The sequence below is a fragment of the Populus euphratica genome, unplaced genomic scaffold, assembly GCF_000495115.2.
Source record: "Populus euphratica unplaced genomic scaffold, PopEup_1.0 scaffold54.1, whole genome shotgun sequence".
NCBI lineage: Eukaryota > Viridiplantae > Streptophyta > Magnoliopsida > Malpighiales > Salicaceae > Populus > Populus euphratica.
In genome coordinates, this window is record NW_011499910.1 from 509,449 (window position 1) to 530,772 (window position 21,324).

Here is a 21,324-nt window from a genome sequence, read left to right on the forward strand (position 1 = left end):
GAACAACAAATGGAGTATAAATTCAGGAAGAAAAACTAGAGGTAAATCTCAGAGGCCCCATGTTATTCAACTTAGATACAACGAAAACACTACAAAATGGGGAGGAATAAAACACAACATAAGCTGATCTCAGTGTATGACTCCAGGAGGTGAATTTGGTGGTAACCCTTGACCTGCTGACCTGCTGGCCACCGGAGGTGATTTTGGTGGTAACCCTTGACCTTTTTCCCTGCTGGCCACCGGAGGTGATACCCTGGTCGCGGCAGTGCTTCCTCTCCTCCGATAGTAAGGAGAATCACCATCTGGGATACGTCTTTGTAAGACCATTCTTGAATTCTCTATTTTGTAGAAATTATGGATGGAGATATCTCTGCCATGACAAGTCATTGCTGCGGGAGCAAAAACTGCCAAGACCAGCACAATAGCAAGAACATAGAAACGAGCTTCCATTGCTACCTAAGTTTTTATTAAACTGATGTAGTAACACCTCCTGTGTTTGTCTTCCATTTATACAAAGAATGGAGGACTTTTTGTACAAAACAAGGCATTGGTTAGCGTGGAAGTTTTTTCAAGAAAGCATATTTTTGAACATTTGAAATACTCCCCAGTCTCCTCTTGTTACAACTAATAGCAAATAAATACTGCCCTGTTGTACACTTGCTTTTATTTACTGTCTCAAGGCTTTTGAAGTCAACTTGCCAACTGTGAGAATTGTTGGAGTTGGAAGTTCAGTAGCAAGTTCGTTGCCAAGAACTTGATTTGTGACTTAGGAAGCGGAAAAAAATCTAAAAAAGCAGTCAAAATTCGAAGTTCAAACTTTGAGATGGATTTTGTGTTTGAGGATAAAAGGTTGACATTAATGGTTAGCAATTATCAGTTGATGAAGATAATCCATTCAAGGGTAACGACAACAGCTCCAAAGATAGAGAGAAAAGAGTTTGATATCCTAGCTGGTTGTGTATTCACTGTACTGTAGATAGAGTTGATCATCTTGTACTTATCTTATTGACGCAGAGAAAGTTGAGTTTAACACACATGTCTAAACCCTAAGACCAGATAAAACACAATCAAAGCTGTAAAAGTTTATAGTTTTATTTTGTAAAAGTCTCATAAAATCTAAAACAATAGGTTTAAATACCCTAAACATCGGTAAATAAATAACTATAAAACAATAAATCAAGTAAAATAATAAAGCTAAAATTAAAATTAATATGGAAAAAGTCTAAAATACTCTAAAAAAGTATAGGTTGAAAAATTAATTTTATTAGTGAACTATTGTTAAAAAAAAACGTCTCAAATCAAATCAAATGTTTAAAAAGTTTAAGGAGGAATCCTAAAAAATAATTTTATATTATTATTTTTCATTTCAGAGTGAAAACTCTTCTAGTGTAAAACCTACACAAATGTACCATTGTCTTATACAATCCAAATTAAAATAAATAAAAATATAAAATTATGAAAATAAACATCTTAATTGAGAAATTTATAATTTTGTGTGAAACCCTAATAATAATAATAATTTTATATTACTCTTAAGCAATTACCAAAATTATTCATGGTGTCACTTCTAACCTGGCTAACTACTATGAACCTTACCAGGACCGATCAATTCAACTAGGAAGTGATTAATGGGGAATGGTGGAAATGAAATTTTGATCTGTTATACTGGTGGAGATGAAGGATTCAAGTACTTCGAAATTTATGCAAGCCCTTCTTTAGGTAGTTTTCCTTAGAGAAACATACCGGAGGGATTAATTCAAAACTCTTGAGAAGCTGGAAGGTTGACCGCTGGAAAAACTAGTTTTGGAGGTTGATTAGTAAACTAGATTAATTAAAATTAAGTTTAATTACGTTAATTGAAAAACTAGTTTCAATTATTTTGCATGTAAAGTTTTACTTTGATATCCTGACACCATTTCAAAATTAGAGCATATAGAGAAGGATGATAGAGTTTGGTAAAGAGAAGAAACGAATGAAGGAGCTGTAAATAAAAATGAAAAAAAAAAGTCTAAGAGATTATTTTTTAAGGACCTATTTGTTTCGTAAAAAAAAATTTTCAATTTTTTTGTATTTATTTATTATTAAAAAAAAGTTGGTGAAAAGAAAAACAATTAATTCAAAGGAGCTACCAAAATAAATTAAGTTTTTTTTTTTCAAATCAAAGGAGTAGGGTTGTTTGGCTCTTTGTTTTATTATGACAGCTGAAATCCAACCAGAGCGGGCTTCTTTCTCTGTGTTTCTAGGTGAAGACGGAAACATAAACTATTTTGATCGATGTGTTTCTATTTTCTAAATCTCAAGAGAGGGAGAGACGAGAGGAGCGGGTCCTCCAGTGGTGGTAACTAGGGTTAGCAAATCTTCATTTTTTATTGATAGTAACTTTTTTTATTTAATTGATTAGATTCAGTTGGGGTTAAATATTTTTATATTATACAATTAAAACCGAATTGAACAAGTTTCTTTTTTAATATTCTAATTGATTTAATCATTATTTTTCGTGAAAACAAAGAAGAGGAGAGAAAAAAAAAACAAATGAAGAAAAAAGAAAAATTAAAAAGATTAGACCTCCGGAGCCACACTTTATTGGGCATTTTATAATCTTGTGATCATGCACTAACACAAATCATTTTAGTCACCATTTAAAAATGTGATGCAAACTATATTTTTAAATTTTTAAATTTTTTTATTAGATTTATTTTTTTATGTTTTTAAATTATTTTAATATGCTAATATTAAAAATAATTTTTTTAAAAATAAAAAAATATTATTTTAATAATTGTTTTTAGAAAAAAACTTTAAAAAACTACCATTATTACACCCTTACATACTATTTTAATGTCACAAATTCTCCACCTACTTGTAAAAACTGAACAATTAATGAACATAGAAGGGTAGGATCTCGCAATATACTCAAAGTCGGGGACCAATTTCACTTGATCTTTGCCTCAAATTTCATAACATTAATTGCTCTAAGTTTACTTGGTTGAGCCATAAAACCTAGCATCAATTATTGAATTTTAATACAGAACGCGCATGGAGAAGTTGGCGATTTAATGCATGTCAGAATGTTTGGAAACCGCGTTCTGACAAAATTAATTTTTTTTATTAAATATTAATGTTTTAAATTATTTTAATTTTCAAAATATTTTTTTTAAAATTAATAAAATATTATTTTAATATATTTCAACACAAAAAATACTTTAAAACATAATAAAAAATCACACTATCTCGAAATATATTCAACGACTTTTGTTGTCTTCCTCTTCATAAATACGGAGGATGCACTCCATTTCCTGTGGGGCTCAAGCATTCATCAACGTTTCCTGCAACTAATTATAATGAAAGTTGACTTCCAAAATTTTATCTATTAAATTTATATATTCACTTCCAGCCTACCTGTGCCCACAAAAAATCCTATATAAGGAAACCAATAGCCGTCGCCATAGCATAAAACTCATTACAAGTTACTACATTATAGACAGAGAATTGAAGATGGGGGCCAGCGCTACCACAACGCCGGAGTTGTATGCAATGAATGGTGGAGATGGCAGATTTGGTTACGCCAAAAACTCCTTTTTGCAGGTGATTTAGAAAATATCGGATATATTAGAAGTAATTTATTCAATGCACTTAGCATTCAGGTTTCAGGTTTAGTCACTATAGTCCATAATAAAACTATAGATTATATACCTTTGGGTATCACTAGACTATTTAATGCTTCACTTAATTGTTGATTGATCAATTTTTATGGGGTGAAACATTAATAACAAATACACATACCTACTTATTTGTGAATGATTTTTTATGTAATGTCCTTAAAAAGTATGATGTAACAGCAAAGAATTTGAGATATGCACAGAAAATTTAAATTTAAATCATGTATTTTTTATAAAAATCTGAGCGCAGTCAAAATTTTATTCATTTAACTAGACCTGTAAAATATACTTTTTAAAAATATAATTTCCTTAAATTTAAAAAAGAAGAAGGATAGATGAATTTCTATTCGAGTTCATGATCTCTATTATTAGGTCAAGAGTGTGTGCTATTTTATCATGGTATATTTTAAATCATTCACCATTAGCTATTATTAAAGAGAAATTTAAAATTATTTTTGAAATCTCTTCCAATAGTCCAAGTTTTTTGGCATGAAGCAGTTAAAAGTTTAAACTGCACAGCTAATAGTGATGGGCTTCTGAAAGTTTAAAGTTTAAAATTTTTGTATTTAATAAAGTGTATTAGAAAATAATATAAAAAAAATTATTATAATATCAGTTTTTTTTAATCAGGATGTTATTTAACAACTATAACATGTAATCTTATTTTGCTTTGAAATTTGCAGGGACATGATATAAATGCTTCAAAGGGAAAAATTGGCGAGGCAATTGCTGAGAAGCTTGACCTGAAAATTCTGCTTTCTACCTCAAAGACTATACGTATTGTAGATGCTGGATGTTCGGTTGGACCAAATACCTTCTTAGCAATACAAAATATAATAGAATCTATAGAAAGGAAGTATCAAGCACAATACCTCAACATTAATGAAAAGCCTGAATTCCAAGTATTCTTTAACGATCTAACATCAAATGATTTCAACACGCTGTTCTCCTCTCTCCCTCCCAATAGGCAATACTTTGCAGCGGGCGTGCCAGGGTCTTTCCATGGCCGATTGTTTCCTGAGGGTTCTATTCATTTTTTTTATTCTTCTATTGCACTCCATATCCTCTCCAAGGCGCCCGAAGAGATACTAGACAAGAACTCTCCATCATGGAACAAGGGGCGGATTCACTACATTAATGCCCCAGATGAAGTGGTAAATGCTTATGCTACCCAATATGCTAAGGGCATAGAGATCTTTTTAGATGCTAGAGCAAAAGAGATGGTGTCTGGAGGGATGGCAGTGATGATCTTCCCAGCCAACCCAACAGGGATCCCTTATTCCCAAACATTTACAGGGGCCATGTTTGAGCTTTTGGAGTCCAGCTTGCTGGATTTGGTAAAAGAGGTGCGTCAAATAATTAAAGTGCAAAATACATATCTTCGAAAATATCCTTTGTGATATAATATCTAAAAAAATTTATGCATTGAGTCCATCTTATGTATCGAGTCCTAGAAATTCAAGCGTTGTATTGTTTTATTTAAGAAGGAAGCTTTCCATAAAATTAGCATTGCTAGAAATTAATAAGTATATTGTCTATCCTTTTTTTACATAATATTAAGTGCCTCCATGTGATGTCTTCTCTTACAATTCTGCCATCATATTAATTATATGGGGAGCAACACAAATGACAAATATACATTTACTAATATCTGCTGCAGGGGAAGATAAGCGAAGCTCAAGTGGACTCTTTTAACTTGCCAATGTATGTACCATCTCTCGAGGAGATGATGGAGCTTGTACAGAAGAATGGATGCTTTGACATTGAAAAAATGGAGCTGACAAGTCCAGGAGTCCACGCATCAATGAGTAACGCCTCCAGCATGGGGAAGGCAATCGTGATGCACGTAAGAGCTGGCATGGAGAGAATGCTCATTCAACACTTTGGAAGTGAAATAATTGATGAATTGTTTAACCGATACGCTAAAAAATTTGAGGAGTTTCCTCACCATGTGCTGCCAAGCAAGAAAGTTCAACTTTTTGTTGTTTTGAAACGCAAGTGATGCGTTTTGCAGTCGTTGGACGCTTCCTTTAAAATTTCTGCTTTTTAATTGCTCTCAGGAATAAAGACCAGCTTGACTGATTCTCATCATGTATTAAGCACAGAAACTTGAGGGGTGTTTTACAATATCTGTGAAGGAAAAAATGATGGGTCAATCCAATTCATATTAATATTAATATTATTTATATGACTAATATAATATAAAAGAAAAATGATGAAGAGTTATATCCTGGAAATAACTTTAACTTTTCGTCTTTATAAATTTATTTATTAACATAAATAGAAAATAACCGGAAGATAAGAGAACGTATTCTGAGAAGGGACTCTTAAAAAAAAAGGTACACTTCCAACGTTGGTATTAAAGCGAGGTTGCTACATGTTCTCTGGTTTAATAACATGTTCGATCTGTTTATATAATGTTTTTAATAATTAAATGTTGTCTGAGGACCTGATATTTCTGATAGTGTGCAAGATTTTTCTGTTAAATTGCAATCCTTAGCTTCCTGCAATTTCATTTTTATTTGCCAACTGCCAAGATAAAATTGTCTGTGTTGTGCATGTATGTTACGTGTCTGTGTTATATGCACACATCTTTAATGACGGACTCCATACCGACACAAGAGGGTGGTTGAATGGTGTGTTGCATGTCTCTTTCAAGACAGGTTTGAACCTATGTTACAAAGATGCGAACTCATTCCATGAGATAAACTTTAACAATTCCTTACCATTGGACTATATAAATTTTTTTATGCCGACGTAAAATAACAATACATTTGTAGAAATTGAGAACCAAAAACACAGGTTGTGTGACCTACGAAGTCTGATGCCGCCAGGCTTATGTGTTGTTTTGGATAAAAGTGTGAACACAATTTATCTTAATTGCACTTTGCTTCTGCCAGTTCAAACTTGAATCAAAATATTATAGAAGCAAAAGTGCAATAACCATGATTCGATAGAGGCCAACCCAGGTTTTAAGAGGAGAGAACTCAGGGTAAGATATATCATATAATTCAGGAGAATATAAGAGTTGCACCAGATGTTATGACAGGTATATTATAGTCAGAATCTAAGCAAGTTTATGCTTTGTTTGATATAAGAGCAAGCCATTCTTTTGTATCGCATCAGATTGTGAATCACTTGTATATGTTGCCTAGGAGAACAACTATGGGAGTAATTGATATTACGCCTCTATAAGAAAATGTTGATATCAATGATGTATATAGAGGGGTTAGACTATAGATAACGGGTCACAAGTTAAGGGTGGACTTAATGCCTTTAAGGTTAAGAAAGATCAACAGAGCTTTAAATATTTATTAGAGCAGTGGATTGAAACACCCACACATCAGAAATAGTTATTGGGTTGGAATACCCACACATCAGAAATAGTTATCCAAATTGATTGAATATGACTCTGTGGTTGAGTTTCGAGCAGGATGGGAGAACTTAGTAGCTGATGACCTCTTTAGACAAGAGAATACTATGTTAGAGTATATTACTTTAGATTGTAGCACTTGTCATAATCATAATATAACAGGCAGTTAGTTTGTTAGTTGAAAGTTGTTAGTTTGTTAACTACAACTATATAAGCAATTATCTTGTGTGAATAAAGTTAGGTTGAAAAAACACAAGGAATTCATTTAGTCTCTTCACTTCTTTCTATTTTCTCTCTATCTGATTACAGTAATATACAAGCTTGTAGTCTCTGTTTTATAAAGATTAACATGGTATCAGAGCTCATTGTTGCTCATGCTTGAAATTCTTGATCCTCTGTTGCTTCCGCTTTCTCTGTTACTTCTACTTCAATTCTGTTCTTGCTCTGCAGTTCTGCTTACATTTGAAGTTTCTAGTGCTTCGTGTTAATCTTCATTTCTTGATTGGTAATTTTTCTGAATTGTGCACAATAAGTGTTTGGTATATTGTCTCAATCACAGATTAATCCAAGAATCACGATGGTGACTGCTTCACAACTTCAACTACTTCAATCTCCAATTATAGCCCTTATTCCCTCTATTTCTACATCAATTAATGTCAAACTTGATGATTCGAACTACCTCAATCGAAACTTTCAGCTACAACTATTGCTTGAAAGCAATGGAATTATGGGGTATGTTGATGGTTTGCTCCCTTGTCCACCTCAACATGACTCATACTCTGATGAATCTGGTATTACTTCTTCTTCCCCTACTAATGAGTATATAGTATGGAAGATGCATGACCGAGCTATTATGCAATTGATCACTGCCACATTATCACCTATTGTTATGTCCTGTGCAATTGGTAGTATAAGTTCTAAGGATTTGTGGACTAAGTTGAAGGAACAATTCTCTACTGTATCTAGGACTAGCATTTTTCAGATGAAATCCAATCTGCAAACAATTAAAAAGGGGTCAGATTCAATTTCACAGTACCTTCATCAAATTAAAGAGGCTAGGGACTACCTTTCTGCTGCTGGTTTCTTCTTTGCAGATGAAGATATTGTTATTCTTGCTTTGAATGGTCTACCTGCTGAATGTAACACCTTCAGATGTGTTATTAGAGGGCGTGAAAGTGTGATCTCATTAAAAGACTTTAGATCGCAGTTACTTGCAGAAGAAGTGATTGTTGACACTTCAGTTCATAATCCTCTTATAACAGCTATGGCTGCCAATACAGGTTCCACACGAGGGGCTCCTTTTCAATCACAAAGTTTCTCTGTAAATCATGGTCAATCTCAAGTGAATAATAGAGGCTTTCAATCCTATAATGGGAATAAGAACAGGGGTAGAGGCCGCTTCACTCAGGGATCTAGATTTTATGCTTCTAGACCAGCATTTTCTCCCCTGCCACACGTGTTTCCCAACTCTAATTCAGGAATTCTTGGTTCATCTCCTAGTCAGCAATTTTGAACTGCTCCTGCATCAATGCTTCCAATTTGTCAATTATGCAACTTTGAGGGCCACACTGCCCCATTTTGTGGAAATTCGTCTCCTCAACATACAAAATGTCACATTTGTGGAAGAAGTAATCATTCCACCTGGTATTGCTTCTATAATGATAAGGGTCCTAATTACATTGGGGTGCACACCAATGCTTCTTATTCTCCACAGCCTTATTATCATTTGCCACCACAGAACTTGCAGTATAATTCGTCTCCAGCTCCTTCTCAACATGTATCAGTCACATCAGCACAACACAGAGCAACCCAACAACCCCATATGCAAGCCATGCACACGGGGCTTAACTCTGCCTCTCCATCCTCATGTTTTTCAGGTTCTTCACAAGTGTGGCTGATCGATGACAACTGATTTGGGCAATCTGTCGCTGGCCTCACCATATCCAACAAATGACATGATTCATACTGCCAATGGTGAAGGTTTGACAGTGTCTCATATTAGTCATTCTACCATTACTTCATCACTTTCTCCAATTAAATTGAATTATGTGCTTTGTGTTCCTCAACTCACTCAGAATCTCTTGTCAGTCCATCGACTTTGCCTTGACAATAATTGTTGGCTTATATTTGATGCCTTCTGTTTTTGGATTCAGGACAAAGTCACAGGGAAGATCATTTACAGGGGGTTGTGCAGTAATGGATTGTATCCTATCCACTCCTTCTCACTTTCAAATTCCCAGCAGCCATATCCAGCTTAGGTTTTCTTGGTCAACTTGTTCAGTCCAATCTGTTGCATCATAGGTTATGTCATCCTACAAATAACATTGTCTCTATGATGTTACATAAAGCTAATATGCATGTTCCCAAAACTACCTCACCTATAATGTGTCATGCATGTCTTGAAGGGAAATTTAGTAAACTACATTTTCCACAGCATGTCAGTAAGTTTGTAATTCCTTTCAAAACTATACATACTGATTTATGGGGTCCTGCACCTTGTATATTGGTTGATGGTTATCGATACTACACAATCTTTGTTAATGAATGTACCAGATATTGCTGGATTTTTCCTTTAGTAAACAAGTCAGATTTGTTCTCTACCTTTGTTATGTTTTATTCCGTTATTGTTAATCAATTTACATCCACCATTAAAACTCTTCAAACTGATGGGGGAGGGGGAATATAACAGCACTAGATTGAAGAATTTTCTCCTTAATAGGGGCATTTCTCATCACCTTTCATGTCCATATACTCCTGAACAAAATGGGGTAGCTAGAGGAAATATAAACATATCATTGAAACCACTATCACCTTGTTACAAATAGCCAAATTACCATCTCAGTTTTTGTCCTATGCTTGTCAAACAACTACATATCTAATCAATCGTATGCCTACTGCTGTTCTTCATCATAGCTCCCCTTTTGAGATGTTATTCGGCTCATCTCCAAGTCTTACTCATCTTTGAATTTTTGGATGTGCTTGTTTTCCTCTCCTCAAACCTTATAATAGCACCAAATTGCAGGCTAAAACTACAAAATATGTGTTTCATGGATATGCCACAAATTATAAAGGCTATTTGTGTTATCATGTACATATAATGAGATTGTTTATCTCTAGGCATGTTATATTTGATGAACAACAGGTTCTATATCCAGATTTATTGTCTACACAATCAAACACACTAACATCACCATCACCTTGCCAGCCTTCCACTTGTCCTGTGCCTATAATAACTCCAGAAAATGTAATTATCCCAACCATCCCAGCTTCTCCATCTCCTCCTTCACATACCCATACACTTGTCTTTTTTGTCGTCTCTGCTCATTCCTAGTCCATTGCTGCTCCACTCCAAGCCTCTCCTCTGTTTCCTGTGGCACCTAATATCAGCGTTACTTTTAGTTCAGAATCTCATTGTTTTATTCCTGATAATTTACAAGTGGTCTTGTTTATTCCTCCCCTCAATTTACATCCAATACAGACTAGAAGCAAGAGTGGGATTCTTAGGAAGAAGGCATTTTCAGCTAGGTTTCAGGACTTAGGAGGTGTTGATATGTCCTTGGTTGAACCACCTAGTTACAAGTCTGCTGTCAAAATTCCCATGTGGTTACAAGCCATGAAAGAAGAAATGAATGCTTTACATGCTCAAAGCACTTGGAGTCTAGTTTCATTGCCAGTAAACAAGAATCTGATGGGCTGTAAATGGATTTTTAAGGTCAAGAGACATTCTGATGGCTCTATTGCTAGACATAAAGCAAGGTTGGTTGCTAAAGGTTTCAGTCAAGAACCTGGATTAACCTGGATTGGACAATGGGAAGACGTTTAGTCCTGTTGTGAAACCTACAACTGTCAGGTTAGTTCTTGCACTTGCTGCACATTTCAATTTGTCTTTGCAATAATTAGATGTTAAAAATGCTTTTTTGCATGGCATTCTTCAAGAAAAGGTTTATATGTCTCAGCCTCCTGGTTTTGAAGATTTCAATCATCCTCATCTCGTGTGTAAGTTGCATAAATCTCTCTATGGAATTAAACAAGATCTCTCTATGGAATTAAACAAGCGACTAGGGCTTGGAATGATCGGTTTACTTAGTTTCTTTCTTCTGTGGGGTTTGAAACCACTTACTCCGATTCATCTTTGTTTGTCAAACATGTTGGTCCTGTGATTGTGATACTGCTTCTCTATGTGGATGATATTATTATCATTGGGAGTGCGTCTGGTGCAATTCAACAAGTTATTAGTGCTCTTACTACTGAATTTGATATCAAAGATTTAGGATTCCTCCACTATTTTTTAGGGATCCAGATTACTCGAACTGCCACCGGTTTGTTTCTTTCACAGATTAAATATATTGAGGATTTGCTGACTAAATCTAAAATGGTTGTAGCTAAACCTTGTGATACTCCATCTCTCCATTACCATCGGCTACTCAAAGAGGATGGGGAACCTTACTCAAATTCTATATTGTTTAGAAGCATTGTCGGGGCTCTAGAGTACTTAACTTTCACAAGGCCTGACGTTGCTTTTTCTGTGCATCAAGTATGTCAGTTTATGCAGAATCCCATGGTCTCATTTTACTTCTGTTAAACGTATACTGCGATACCTTAAGGGTACTATGCAGCTTGGTCTATCCTATACTTGAGGTGATTTGCAGTTAAAAGCCTTTAGTGATGCTGATTGGGCAGAGGACCCTAATGACAAGCGGTCTACAACTAGTTTCGTGGTCCTTTAAAAAGCAACAAACTGTTTCTCGATCTTCGACTGAAGCTGAGTATCGTGCTTTATCATTCACCTCCGCTGAATTGGATTGGATAAAACAGTTGTTAGCATTTCTATGAATTTCACTACCTGGTGTGCCTGTTCTTTTTTGTGACAATCTGTCAGCCATTGCCTTGTCTTTCAATCCTGTTCAGCATCAAAAGACTGAGCACATCGAAGTGGATGTGCATTTTGTTCGTGAAAGGGTTTCATGCAACCAGCTTTTAGTGCAGTTTGTGTCCTCTCAAGAACAGTTTGCTGATATTCTTACCAAGGGGTTGAGTGCTCCTCTATTTCGCACCCATTGTTGCAATCTCATGTTTGGTTTCTCCAAGTCTGATCTTGAGGGGGATGTTAGAGTATATTAATTTAGATTGTGACACTTGTCATAATCATAATATAACAGACAGTTAGTTTGTTAGCTGAAGGTTGTTAGTTTGTTAACTATAACTATATAAACAATTATCTCGTGTGATTGAAGTCAGGTTGAAAAAACAAAAGGAATTCACTTAGTCTCTTCACTTCTTTCTATTTTCTCTCCATTTGATTACAGTAATATACAAGCTTGTAGTCTCTGTTTTATAAAGATCAACATACTACAGAAAAAGATATACTATGGGCTATCTCTACCCCAATTGTTAACTAAGCTGATCAATTAAAATATAGTTATAAAACTGATCCAGAAATTCAAGCTATTATGCAGCAACTAGACCAAGAAACCATAGGTTCCTTGAAATATCATCTTAGGAGAGGGATACTATACTACAAATAGAGACTTTACATAAGTCAATCCAGCCCTATAACAATTGCCATCCTGAATTATATTCATGATAGCCAATTCTCAGGGCACATGGGTTTTAAGAGAACACTAAAAAGGGCAACGAGAGATTTTTTTTGGGCAGCAATGAAGTTAGATATACAGACATATATAAAACATTATGAAGTATGTCAGAGAGTAAAAGGAGAAAACACAAAACCTTCAAGGCTCTTATAGCCATAACCTATACTCACCAGATCATGGTCATCCATATCTAAGGATTTTATAAAGAGGCTACTAAAATCTAATCAATACTCAATAATTATGGTAGTTGTGGATAGGTTTACTAAATATACCCATTTTATTCTTGTATTCCACCTCTACAGTGCGACAAAAATTGCCAATCTGTTCTCACAGAATGTAATGAAACTGCATGGACTCCCAGGAATATAGTATCAGACAAGGGTCGTACCTTCACTAGTAAGTTTTTAGGATTCCAAATTCAAAGGGTTAAGTTGCTGATGTCAACAGCATACCACCCTCAAACCGACGGCCAGACAGAGGCAACCGACAAAACACTAGAAGGGTATTTGAGATGCTATGTAGGTGATAACCCGAAGGGTTGGTCTAATTGGCTGACAATGGCTGAATACTATTACAATACCAACTACCACACATCCCTCAAATCCACCCCGTTTGAAGCAACCTATAGCTACCCACCCCCAAACCTCACAGATTATATTCCTGGTTTTAAAAAAATCTAGTAGAGGAACAATTACAACACAGGATAAAACAGATTGCAGAAATCAAACACATCTTAGCTCAAACACAGGAGAGACAAAAGAAACAAGCAGATAAAGGCAAAAAAGAAACTCAGTTCAAAGAAGGAGAATGGATTTACCTCCGGCTCCAGCCATTCAAACAGTCCAACATGCCAAGAAACAAAAATGGGAAATTAGAATATAAATATTTCGGGTCATTCAAAGTCTTAAAAAGGGTAGGAGAATTGGCTTACCAGCTAGATCTTCCCAAGAAAGCTCAAATCCACAGCACATTCCATGTCTCACTGCTGAAGAAATGGGTTGGAAAAGGAACCATTCTTGAACCCAAGCTACCCATTCTTGAACCCAAGCTGAAATCACAGCTAGAACCCGTAGAAATACTTGACTGAAGAAGTCAAGTCTTAAGGAGGAAGACAAGGGAAGAGGTGTTGTTAAGATGGGAAGAACAACCTAAAAAAGACGCCATATGGGTCGAAGAAGAATGGTTAAAAGGTTCTTACGCTCACCTTGAGGGCAAGGTTTTTTAAGGGGGAGAGAGTTGTAACAGTTCGTCAGCACATCACGATCCAATTCTCACTGAGGCCGGGGAGACAAGAGGGAGGCGTGCTAGAGAAGACTTACCTACAACAAAGGGATAAGGTGAGCACATGTATGGTCAAGATTGGACAAGAATTACTAACGTGGAAGATTGAGATAATGAAGCTCCTATGGCTGACAGATGGCAAGGGGATTGAGTTTAAAGGCAAACAACACTGGTTTAAGATAGGAGATAGAGTCCAAATACAAATCAGATGGATAATACAGTTGGCAAAGCATATCAGTTACTCTAAATTCTCAACTAACCAAGAATAACAATAAAAGGGGGAGGAAGGGCTGCAAAGAGGCAGGAAATTACTTTGAAGCAAATCTCATTCATCTAGGAGGCTCGGGCTACCTTGAAGCTGCCCAGAAACTTAGTTATGGTGTATCAAATTTGCATTGTTCTTTTAATTTTGTTTCTTTAAATATATATCTTTAGTTGTTATTTCAAATTTCCCAACTTTTACCTATAAGCTCAGCATCAAGAAAAGCTATGATAAAACTTCTAGTATCTTTCTCATAATTAAACAACCAAGACCATTACATCATGGCTTGTAGTTTTACTTCGGCCCATGCATGAGTTGGCTTGAAACACTAAAACCTTCTGTTTCTTCCGAGGCTAAAGTAGCCAACAGCAAGGTCGTACAATCAAGAGTATTTTTATGCTTTTCAAAACCTATAATTTCAGGAAACAAGGACAGTGGATGTACAGGCATGTTTGTTGCAGCATTGGGATTTCAACGTCATGAACATCAGCTTTCCAGGGATGAGGATGGTCAGAGGGGATAGCCTTGTCATCGTTTACAGTTTGTGTATCTTCATCTTCAGATTCTGAGTTTAAAGTTGTATCCTTGGAATGCTTAGTAGATGATAAACATGGACAAAGGGATGGATTTATCTCTGATATCGTAATATCTAGCTCCTAACCTTCAATCTCTAACTTAAATGTATCATTCGGTGGAGCGAGAGAGGTTGTACCAAGTAAAACTCAAACTTCAAAAACTGAGTTGTGGCTAATACTACTAAGATCATACTCAATAATCTTTCCCTGATTTTGTTAAGACAGAGCTGATGCAGTCCTTGTTCCATGCTGCTGAAGGTAGACAAGAGATATTAACCCAAGCAATCCTGTCTGATGCCGTGTCAGTACAATTCCATCTCTCTAAGCTTTTCAAAAATGGTTTTCCAATCCAAAAACTCTGATTGTAACGCATCTATCATAGCTTCATGTGTGTTGAAGGTTATGACTGCCTGAGTTGCATCCCAAAATCTAAAACGAATCAAGTTTTTCCCGTTTCAAGTAGCTTAGATTCGATGTCAGTATAATCCACATTAGGAGGGATAACACCCACCAGACTTCTTTTCAACCAATTCGACATCTTTAAATTGTCAGATTACAAAAATTATAGTTATGGATTTCCTAACTCATTAGTTCTCATAATTCAAATCAAATAACAATCATTGGCCAGCTTGAGGAATTGGGTCCCTTGGAGCAAGTTATTATTTAAATTATTTTGTTCCGTCTGGAATCTGAAAGTTTTGTGAGGATAGGAAGTAATATCTTATTACTTAAACTCAATGTGAGGAAATTATTGGCTAATTTCCAGAAAACAATCCATTATCATAGTATTAGTACAATCACTATTAACCTAAACTACGTAATGAAGTTTATTACGACAATCACTTTTGGTAACTTTCTTGTCGCCGGAAAACCATTAACCACTGGTTTATGTCCTCTAAGACTCCATTATTGGACCATTTATTCTCTCAAACATTTCTTAAATCATCTCCACAACAATACAAACCCATTTTAATAAACTTCAAATACAATTCAAGAACAACAATCTTGCTATAAATTAAATTGAAAGTGAGGAAGATCCGTTGAATTGAACCCTTTTTTGGATGAAATTCTCTTGATTGATTGTTATTTTGATTCACATAGTCAATGGGAGTTTTAAGATGTATAACTTCATTATTTTATGGGATTAGATGTTCATGGTGATCTTTATGGAAAAGTGAGGTTTCTTTTGTATTGGTCAAGCGGTAGGATATTGAAGATGGAATATAATTAGTTGTCATTGCAGACCTTCAACTGTTTAAATTCTAAGACCAACTCCTTAACTTGTGACGGATGACCGCAATTGTAGACCTCTTAATACATTGAAGGGTTGATATCGTATATGCAACTCAAGAATAGCACATTGTTGATTTAGAAGGACAAATGCAAATTGCTATTTACACGAGTCTTGATTTTTAATTCAGATGTACAGGAAGACAAACAGTATCAATCAAGAAAACTAATTCAGGATTCACAAATTAGTTGTGACATTAAAATTATAATCCACTGCATAGGTCCAGTATCGGACCCATTTATTATTTGACCCGTAGATCCCATTTCATATATCAAATGCGAGCAGAATCACGGTGATCATTCTTTCTGGATTAGGATATTTACGAATAGTATAGAAAGAAAAGACAAGGAATGAGATTAGTTATCATCTAATATTTTAACTATTAAAAACCTTAATCCTCTCGGGGTTTAGGTAAAAAAATTGATTGTATAAAAAAATATATATCAACATTCCTAATACATTTTACTTTAGATGAATTATATTGTTTATTTATCTATTATAAATTAAAATATTTTTTTTTTTAATTGTTGGTCTATCTAAAATTAAAAAAAAAATTCTTTACAATAAAAAGATCCTTATTTTATTATGTTAAAAATTTAACAGTTCTATCTTTTTATTTAATATCAGAAATATATTTGACATATAAATTCATAATCTCAGATACTAATAGAAAACAAAATAAATTTTTTGATGTTTTTGAATTTAATATAGAAAATATGTTTTATGTATAAGTTTGTAATCTCACATAGGAAAAAAAATATTTTTTGTTTTTTTATAATATATGTCAAGTTCTTTGGCTTTAATAACTAGTTATTAAATACAAAAATACATGAAAAATAAAAGACTATTTTTTGTGATTTTTTTAGTATGATAAAACATGCGGATATAATCTATTTTTTTAACCATATGCAATTTAAATAATAAGAAAATAGTATTTATTAAAAGAAAGATTTTTTGTTTTTATTTTTATGGAAGGGAACTGATTCATTTAATATCGAAAAAACATCTCACGTATAGGTTACAATTTTAAATATTAAAAACTAGAAGGGAATAAAGGTAGGGAAATCACAATTGAATGCAAAATTATGTTATGAACATTGAAAATAATTAAAAATTGATGAATGATATATTTGGCAAGACATAAATAAAAAGTTTTTATTAAGGATATTTTAATAATGATATCAATTCAAAACAAATTATCATTCACATATTTGCCTTTTTTTTCTCTTCTGGTTTCACTTTCTTCTTTATCTTCTCCTTTACAAGTGGCTACCAATTTTGTTGTAAAAAAAATCCTTTATTTTGATAGTTATGGTCTGCTATGAGCAAGAGAACTATTGGTTGAAGTTTTGTTGCTACTACCAATATGGCTGGAAGAGAAGAGTGGTTGAGGTTATAATGGAGGCTGTTGTCATGGCCAAGATGGCTGGATCTTTGATGGAAAAAGAACTCTATGGTCTGTAAGAGTTTAGGTAAAGGATTAGTTGTACAAAGAAAGACGTATCACCTCTAGTATATCCTATCTAAAGTAAGTTGCATTATTGTTTGATTGTTTTTTGGATCATGTTTCTATTTTTTTGATCTTTTTCTATGGTCCAAGACAAATCACCCTTCGTGAAAGAAGCCTTTATGTTATTAGGTTAAAACCTAATTGTTCTAAGGTTCAAATTTAAGCATCCCATTTATTTATTTATTGTATCTTTAATATCTGAGAGTATATTCTACAATGTAGTTTTATATCTCCAAATACTTTAAATATAAAGTGAATAAAATGATTGGTGAAAAGTTTTTGATATTTTGACCAAACCCTAACAGATAATTATAAATTGGTTACGATATTTATTTTTCATATTAAAACAAAATAAATATGTGATTTTATCTTTTTGGAAAATATGCATGAAAAACCTTTAGAATATGATCGTATGCACAAAAAGAAAATATTTTTGGAAACAAATTGATTTTTTTTTAAATTTCAAAGAAAAACAAGTATTTTGTATCTTGTTTGTATCTTACAGTATAAGTATATGGCCCAATATTGAACAAAATTAGTAAAAAAATATGCAAAAAAGTCATAATTTTTTTGGAAGGACCCTTAGAAATTTTTAAGAATTTTTTTTGTTATATATATATATTATTATATTATAATTATAATTGTATAATATTATATTATTATTATTATTATATGAGTTGGACCCGACCCAACTGGATTGTGTTAGGCCAATAGGTAGCCCAACATACCTAGCCTCTCTTTTGAAAAAACAAATGTTTAGGGTTAGGTTAGGCCTGACTTAAATATGTTTTTTAGGTATTTTCAAGGTATAAAAACATCTAATCTCAACCCTCCATCATCATATGAAAAATTTAAATAAAAAAATAGATTGTTTTGATAGCGTAAATCTTTTCCAACAATAATTTTCTCGTTTTGAGCTTAAATCTAGTAACCTTCTTTTTCTCCTCCTACCAAAAAAGGACTAAAAAAATAAAGTTCAGTATCAAAATATATATTTTTAAAAAATTACAAAAACCAATCACCTAATAGCTAAAAAAGATGGGGGATAAAAATAAACTTTTGAAACAAATTTCAAAATTGACACTTATATTACCCGTGTTTTTCACTACAGTCTCTTTTCTTTCAATTCAACTCTTCTCTAAACAAAAAACATGCAATTAGGTGTTAATTTTGGTTCAAAAGTGCTCAATTGTGAAAAGAAAAAGGCTTCAGGACTAAAATGAAAATTAAAAAATACACTATTACAATCCATAGTGTATTGTGAGAGGGTGAACAGTAAAAATAGATACAGTAAAAAAACTACATGCTTTATATGTTTTTATAAATTTAGGACTCTTGATTTATGGTTTTTTGAAGCCATTCCTTTGTTGTTCTAAATGCAATTTGGTTGCATCACTAATTTTGTTTTAAATTGCTAAGGGTTTGTTGTGTTTTCTCATTGAAAGTTTGCATATAATATTGCTGACTCTGGTGTTAATGAATATTCAACTATGAATATTTTCAACTCTAGTGTTAGTAAATATTACGTAGCGAAAAACATATGGCATTTCTGGCTCTAAGACAGTGAATAAAACACTAAAATGAATCTAAAACAAAGCAAGCATATTTTTATCTTTTTTTTTAAAAAAAAAAATATATTAAATATCATATTTGTATTTCATAATAAGAATTCACATATCAACCCTAACAAAATAAGATAATAAGATAGGCTTACAAATAAATTTAAAAGTATCCACAATTTTTTTTTTGAAATTTTCTAATATTAAAAAGTGACTCGTTTTGACTAAATATTAAAATAAAGGGAATTGGGCTAGCTGGGTCTGAAACCCAGACCCAATTGTTTTTTGAGCTGGGTCTAACCCAGTCCATACAGGCCAGGCCAGGCTGAGCTGGGCTGGGCTGGACCGGTTTCTATTACAGCCACAGGTAATTATATTTGCAAGTGCAGAGGGTTGGTGTATTATCTTGCAAAGCGGGAGAAACTTATTACCTGGAAGCTGGACGAAGGCGATGGAGAACGAATGGGTATCTTTGGCTGGACGATGTCTTCTCCCTCCTCGTTTCCAGCCTGTCTGTTGCCCCTTTTTTTTTAATCTCTTTCTCTCTGTTCTCCCTCTATCCTCTGGTCTCTCTGTTTTTCGTTCACTCTGTTTTTTTTTTTTTTTTATGTTTTTTCCGTTCTCTCTATTCTTCTCTGGATTTAGCTCCCTCCAGTATTCCTCTGTTCGTTCGTTTGTTCTCCCTGCGGGTTCCATCCCCTCGGTTTTTCTCCCCCCCGTTCGTTCGGGTTCCTTTTCCTCCGGGGTTTTCGTCTGTTTTCTGCTTTTTCGCCCCCCTCTCCTCTACTTTTTTACTTTCCTTTTGTGTTTGTATTTCTCTGCTCAGTTTCCTCTGTGTTTGTTTCTATTTTGTCTTTCGTCTTTCAGTTCATCCTCGAGTTCTCTCGGTTTACTCTCAGTCCCATGGTCTTCCTCTGTTTGCGTCTCCCCCACCTTTCCTTCGGGATCTCTCAGTCTTCCCTCGTTCTCCTCTCTGTTCGACACCTCTCTGCCTTCCCCCCCCTCTTTCTCTCTCCACCGTTTTTTTGCGTTTTCAGCCTCTCCTTGTTTGTGGCCTTTATCTGGCTTTTATAAGGCCAGAGAATGGGTAACGACATGCATCATAGGGGCGAGGGATAACAGCTGGGAGACATGGTCCATGACTGAAGCAGTTTTGATGCCTTTACTGCTGAAACGGTTCTTGAGGAGGAAGGCGATGAATAGTTTTTGAAACGGCTCCGTTTGTATTCCTGAAATGGCTAGTTTCAATTTGCCGCCCCTGAACTTCTGACATTTAAGAATTAGGCCTCAATTCTTTAATTAAACTCTGGATTTTATTAATTAATTAAACTCTTAATTTTATTAATTGAACTATTCTAAAATTTAATTAAATCACCAAGTTTATCAATTCTTTTAATTTTTGATCAATTGACTTTCACATTTATAATTCAATTCTTATTAGTCCTCAAATTTTTTATTTATGTTGTCTTAAATTAATTCTCAAATTATTTTTTTATTCATTTATTTTTTGTTATTTATTTTTTTAAAACAAATTTAAAAATTGGATAATGATAACTTGGTCCACCGTATAAGTAAGTAAAGAAAGAAAATGCATAAAATTCAAAGTTAATTGGACAATTTTAAAATAGTTAATGTCACGATAATTTTAATAATACATCGATTTTTATAAAAAACAGTTTGGACTATTTCAATTCGTCATTTGTTTAATGCAAAAACAATTGGCTCTAAATCATGCCAAGAGCTCGTATTGTATAGTCAAAGGGATCATGGACCCCCCAGATGATAATATTCGTGGAATAAGTGAGAGACTCTCAAGATGTAGTTGACTTTGTTTATTAGATTTCGATATTCAATTTCAAAGCCCAAAGAAACCTGCCACGTTTTATGTTTTGGTGATCATGGACCCACTTTCTTACGCTCATAATCTTATTTTTTTATGTTTTAGTGATCATGGACCCACACCACAACAACTCCCTTACGTCTCATAATCTGTTAGTCAACTTTCCGTGCAACTAGTATTCCATTAAAACAAATCTTTGTTTTAAATTAAATTAAATCTTGTTCAATCTCGAAACGGCACGAAACACTTTAAAATTAAAACATTTCATTTCAATTAAAAAAACATAAAACCTATTAAAACAGAATTGATAACCTTGGTTTCCACAGGAAATTTTATATAAGGAAGGTAACGAGGATTTGAGACCGAATTAAAGAAAGATAGTG

At 34.0% G+C, this 21,324-nt stretch overlaps 2 protein-coding genes and 2 long non-coding RNA genes across 5 annotated transcripts; 2 read left to right on the plus strand and 2 right to left on the minus strand.

Annotated features, from left to right (window-relative positions):
- Positions 1-660, minus strand: LOC105133849 (uncharacterized). Its single transcript, XR_843881.1, has 2 exons — positions 222-660; positions 1-173 (listed from the first exon to the last, which is right to left on the minus strand). It is a non-coding gene; the product is annotated as an uncharacterized LOC105133849 (long non-coding RNA).
- Positions 661-3,439: 2,779 nt separating this feature from the next.
- On the plus strand, positions 3,440-5,797 carry LOC105133850 (probable S-adenosylmethionine-dependent methyltransferase At5g37970). Its single transcript, XM_011037980.1, has 3 exons — positions 3,440-3,582; positions 4,340-5,002; positions 5,317-5,797. Exons 1-3 carry the CDS (start codon positions 3,493-3,495, stop codon positions 5,656-5,658), a joined length of 1,095 nt encoding a protein of 364 aa, XP_011036282.1. The 5' UTR covers positions 3,440-3,492; the 3' UTR covers positions 5,659-5,797.
- A 1,574-nt stretch (positions 5,798-7,371) lies between these two features.
- LOC105133852 (uncharacterized) lies at positions 7,372-9,316 on the plus strand. The gene is made up of 2 exons (XM_011037981.1): positions 7,372-9,009; positions 9,183-9,316. The coding sequence occupies exon 1, from the start codon at positions 7,607-7,609 to the stop codon at positions 8,540-8,542; it is 936 nt and encodes a 311-aa protein (XP_011036283.1). The 5' UTR covers positions 7,372-7,606; the 3' UTR covers positions 8,543-9,009; positions 9,183-9,316.
- A 486-nt stretch (positions 9,317-9,802) lies between these two features.
- LOC105133851 (uncharacterized) lies at positions 9,803-20,353 on the minus strand. Of its 2 annotated transcripts, XR_843883.1 has the most exons (3): positions 19,533-20,353; positions 13,441-13,942; positions 9,803-10,406 (listed from the first exon to the last, which is right to left on the minus strand). It is a non-coding gene; the product is annotated as an uncharacterized LOC105133851 (long non-coding RNA). The 2 variants fall into 2 exon arrangements; XR_843882.1 differs by lacking the exon at positions 19,533-20,353 and having other exon boundaries at positions 13,441-14,939.
- Positions 20,354-21,324: the final 971 nt, after the last annotated feature.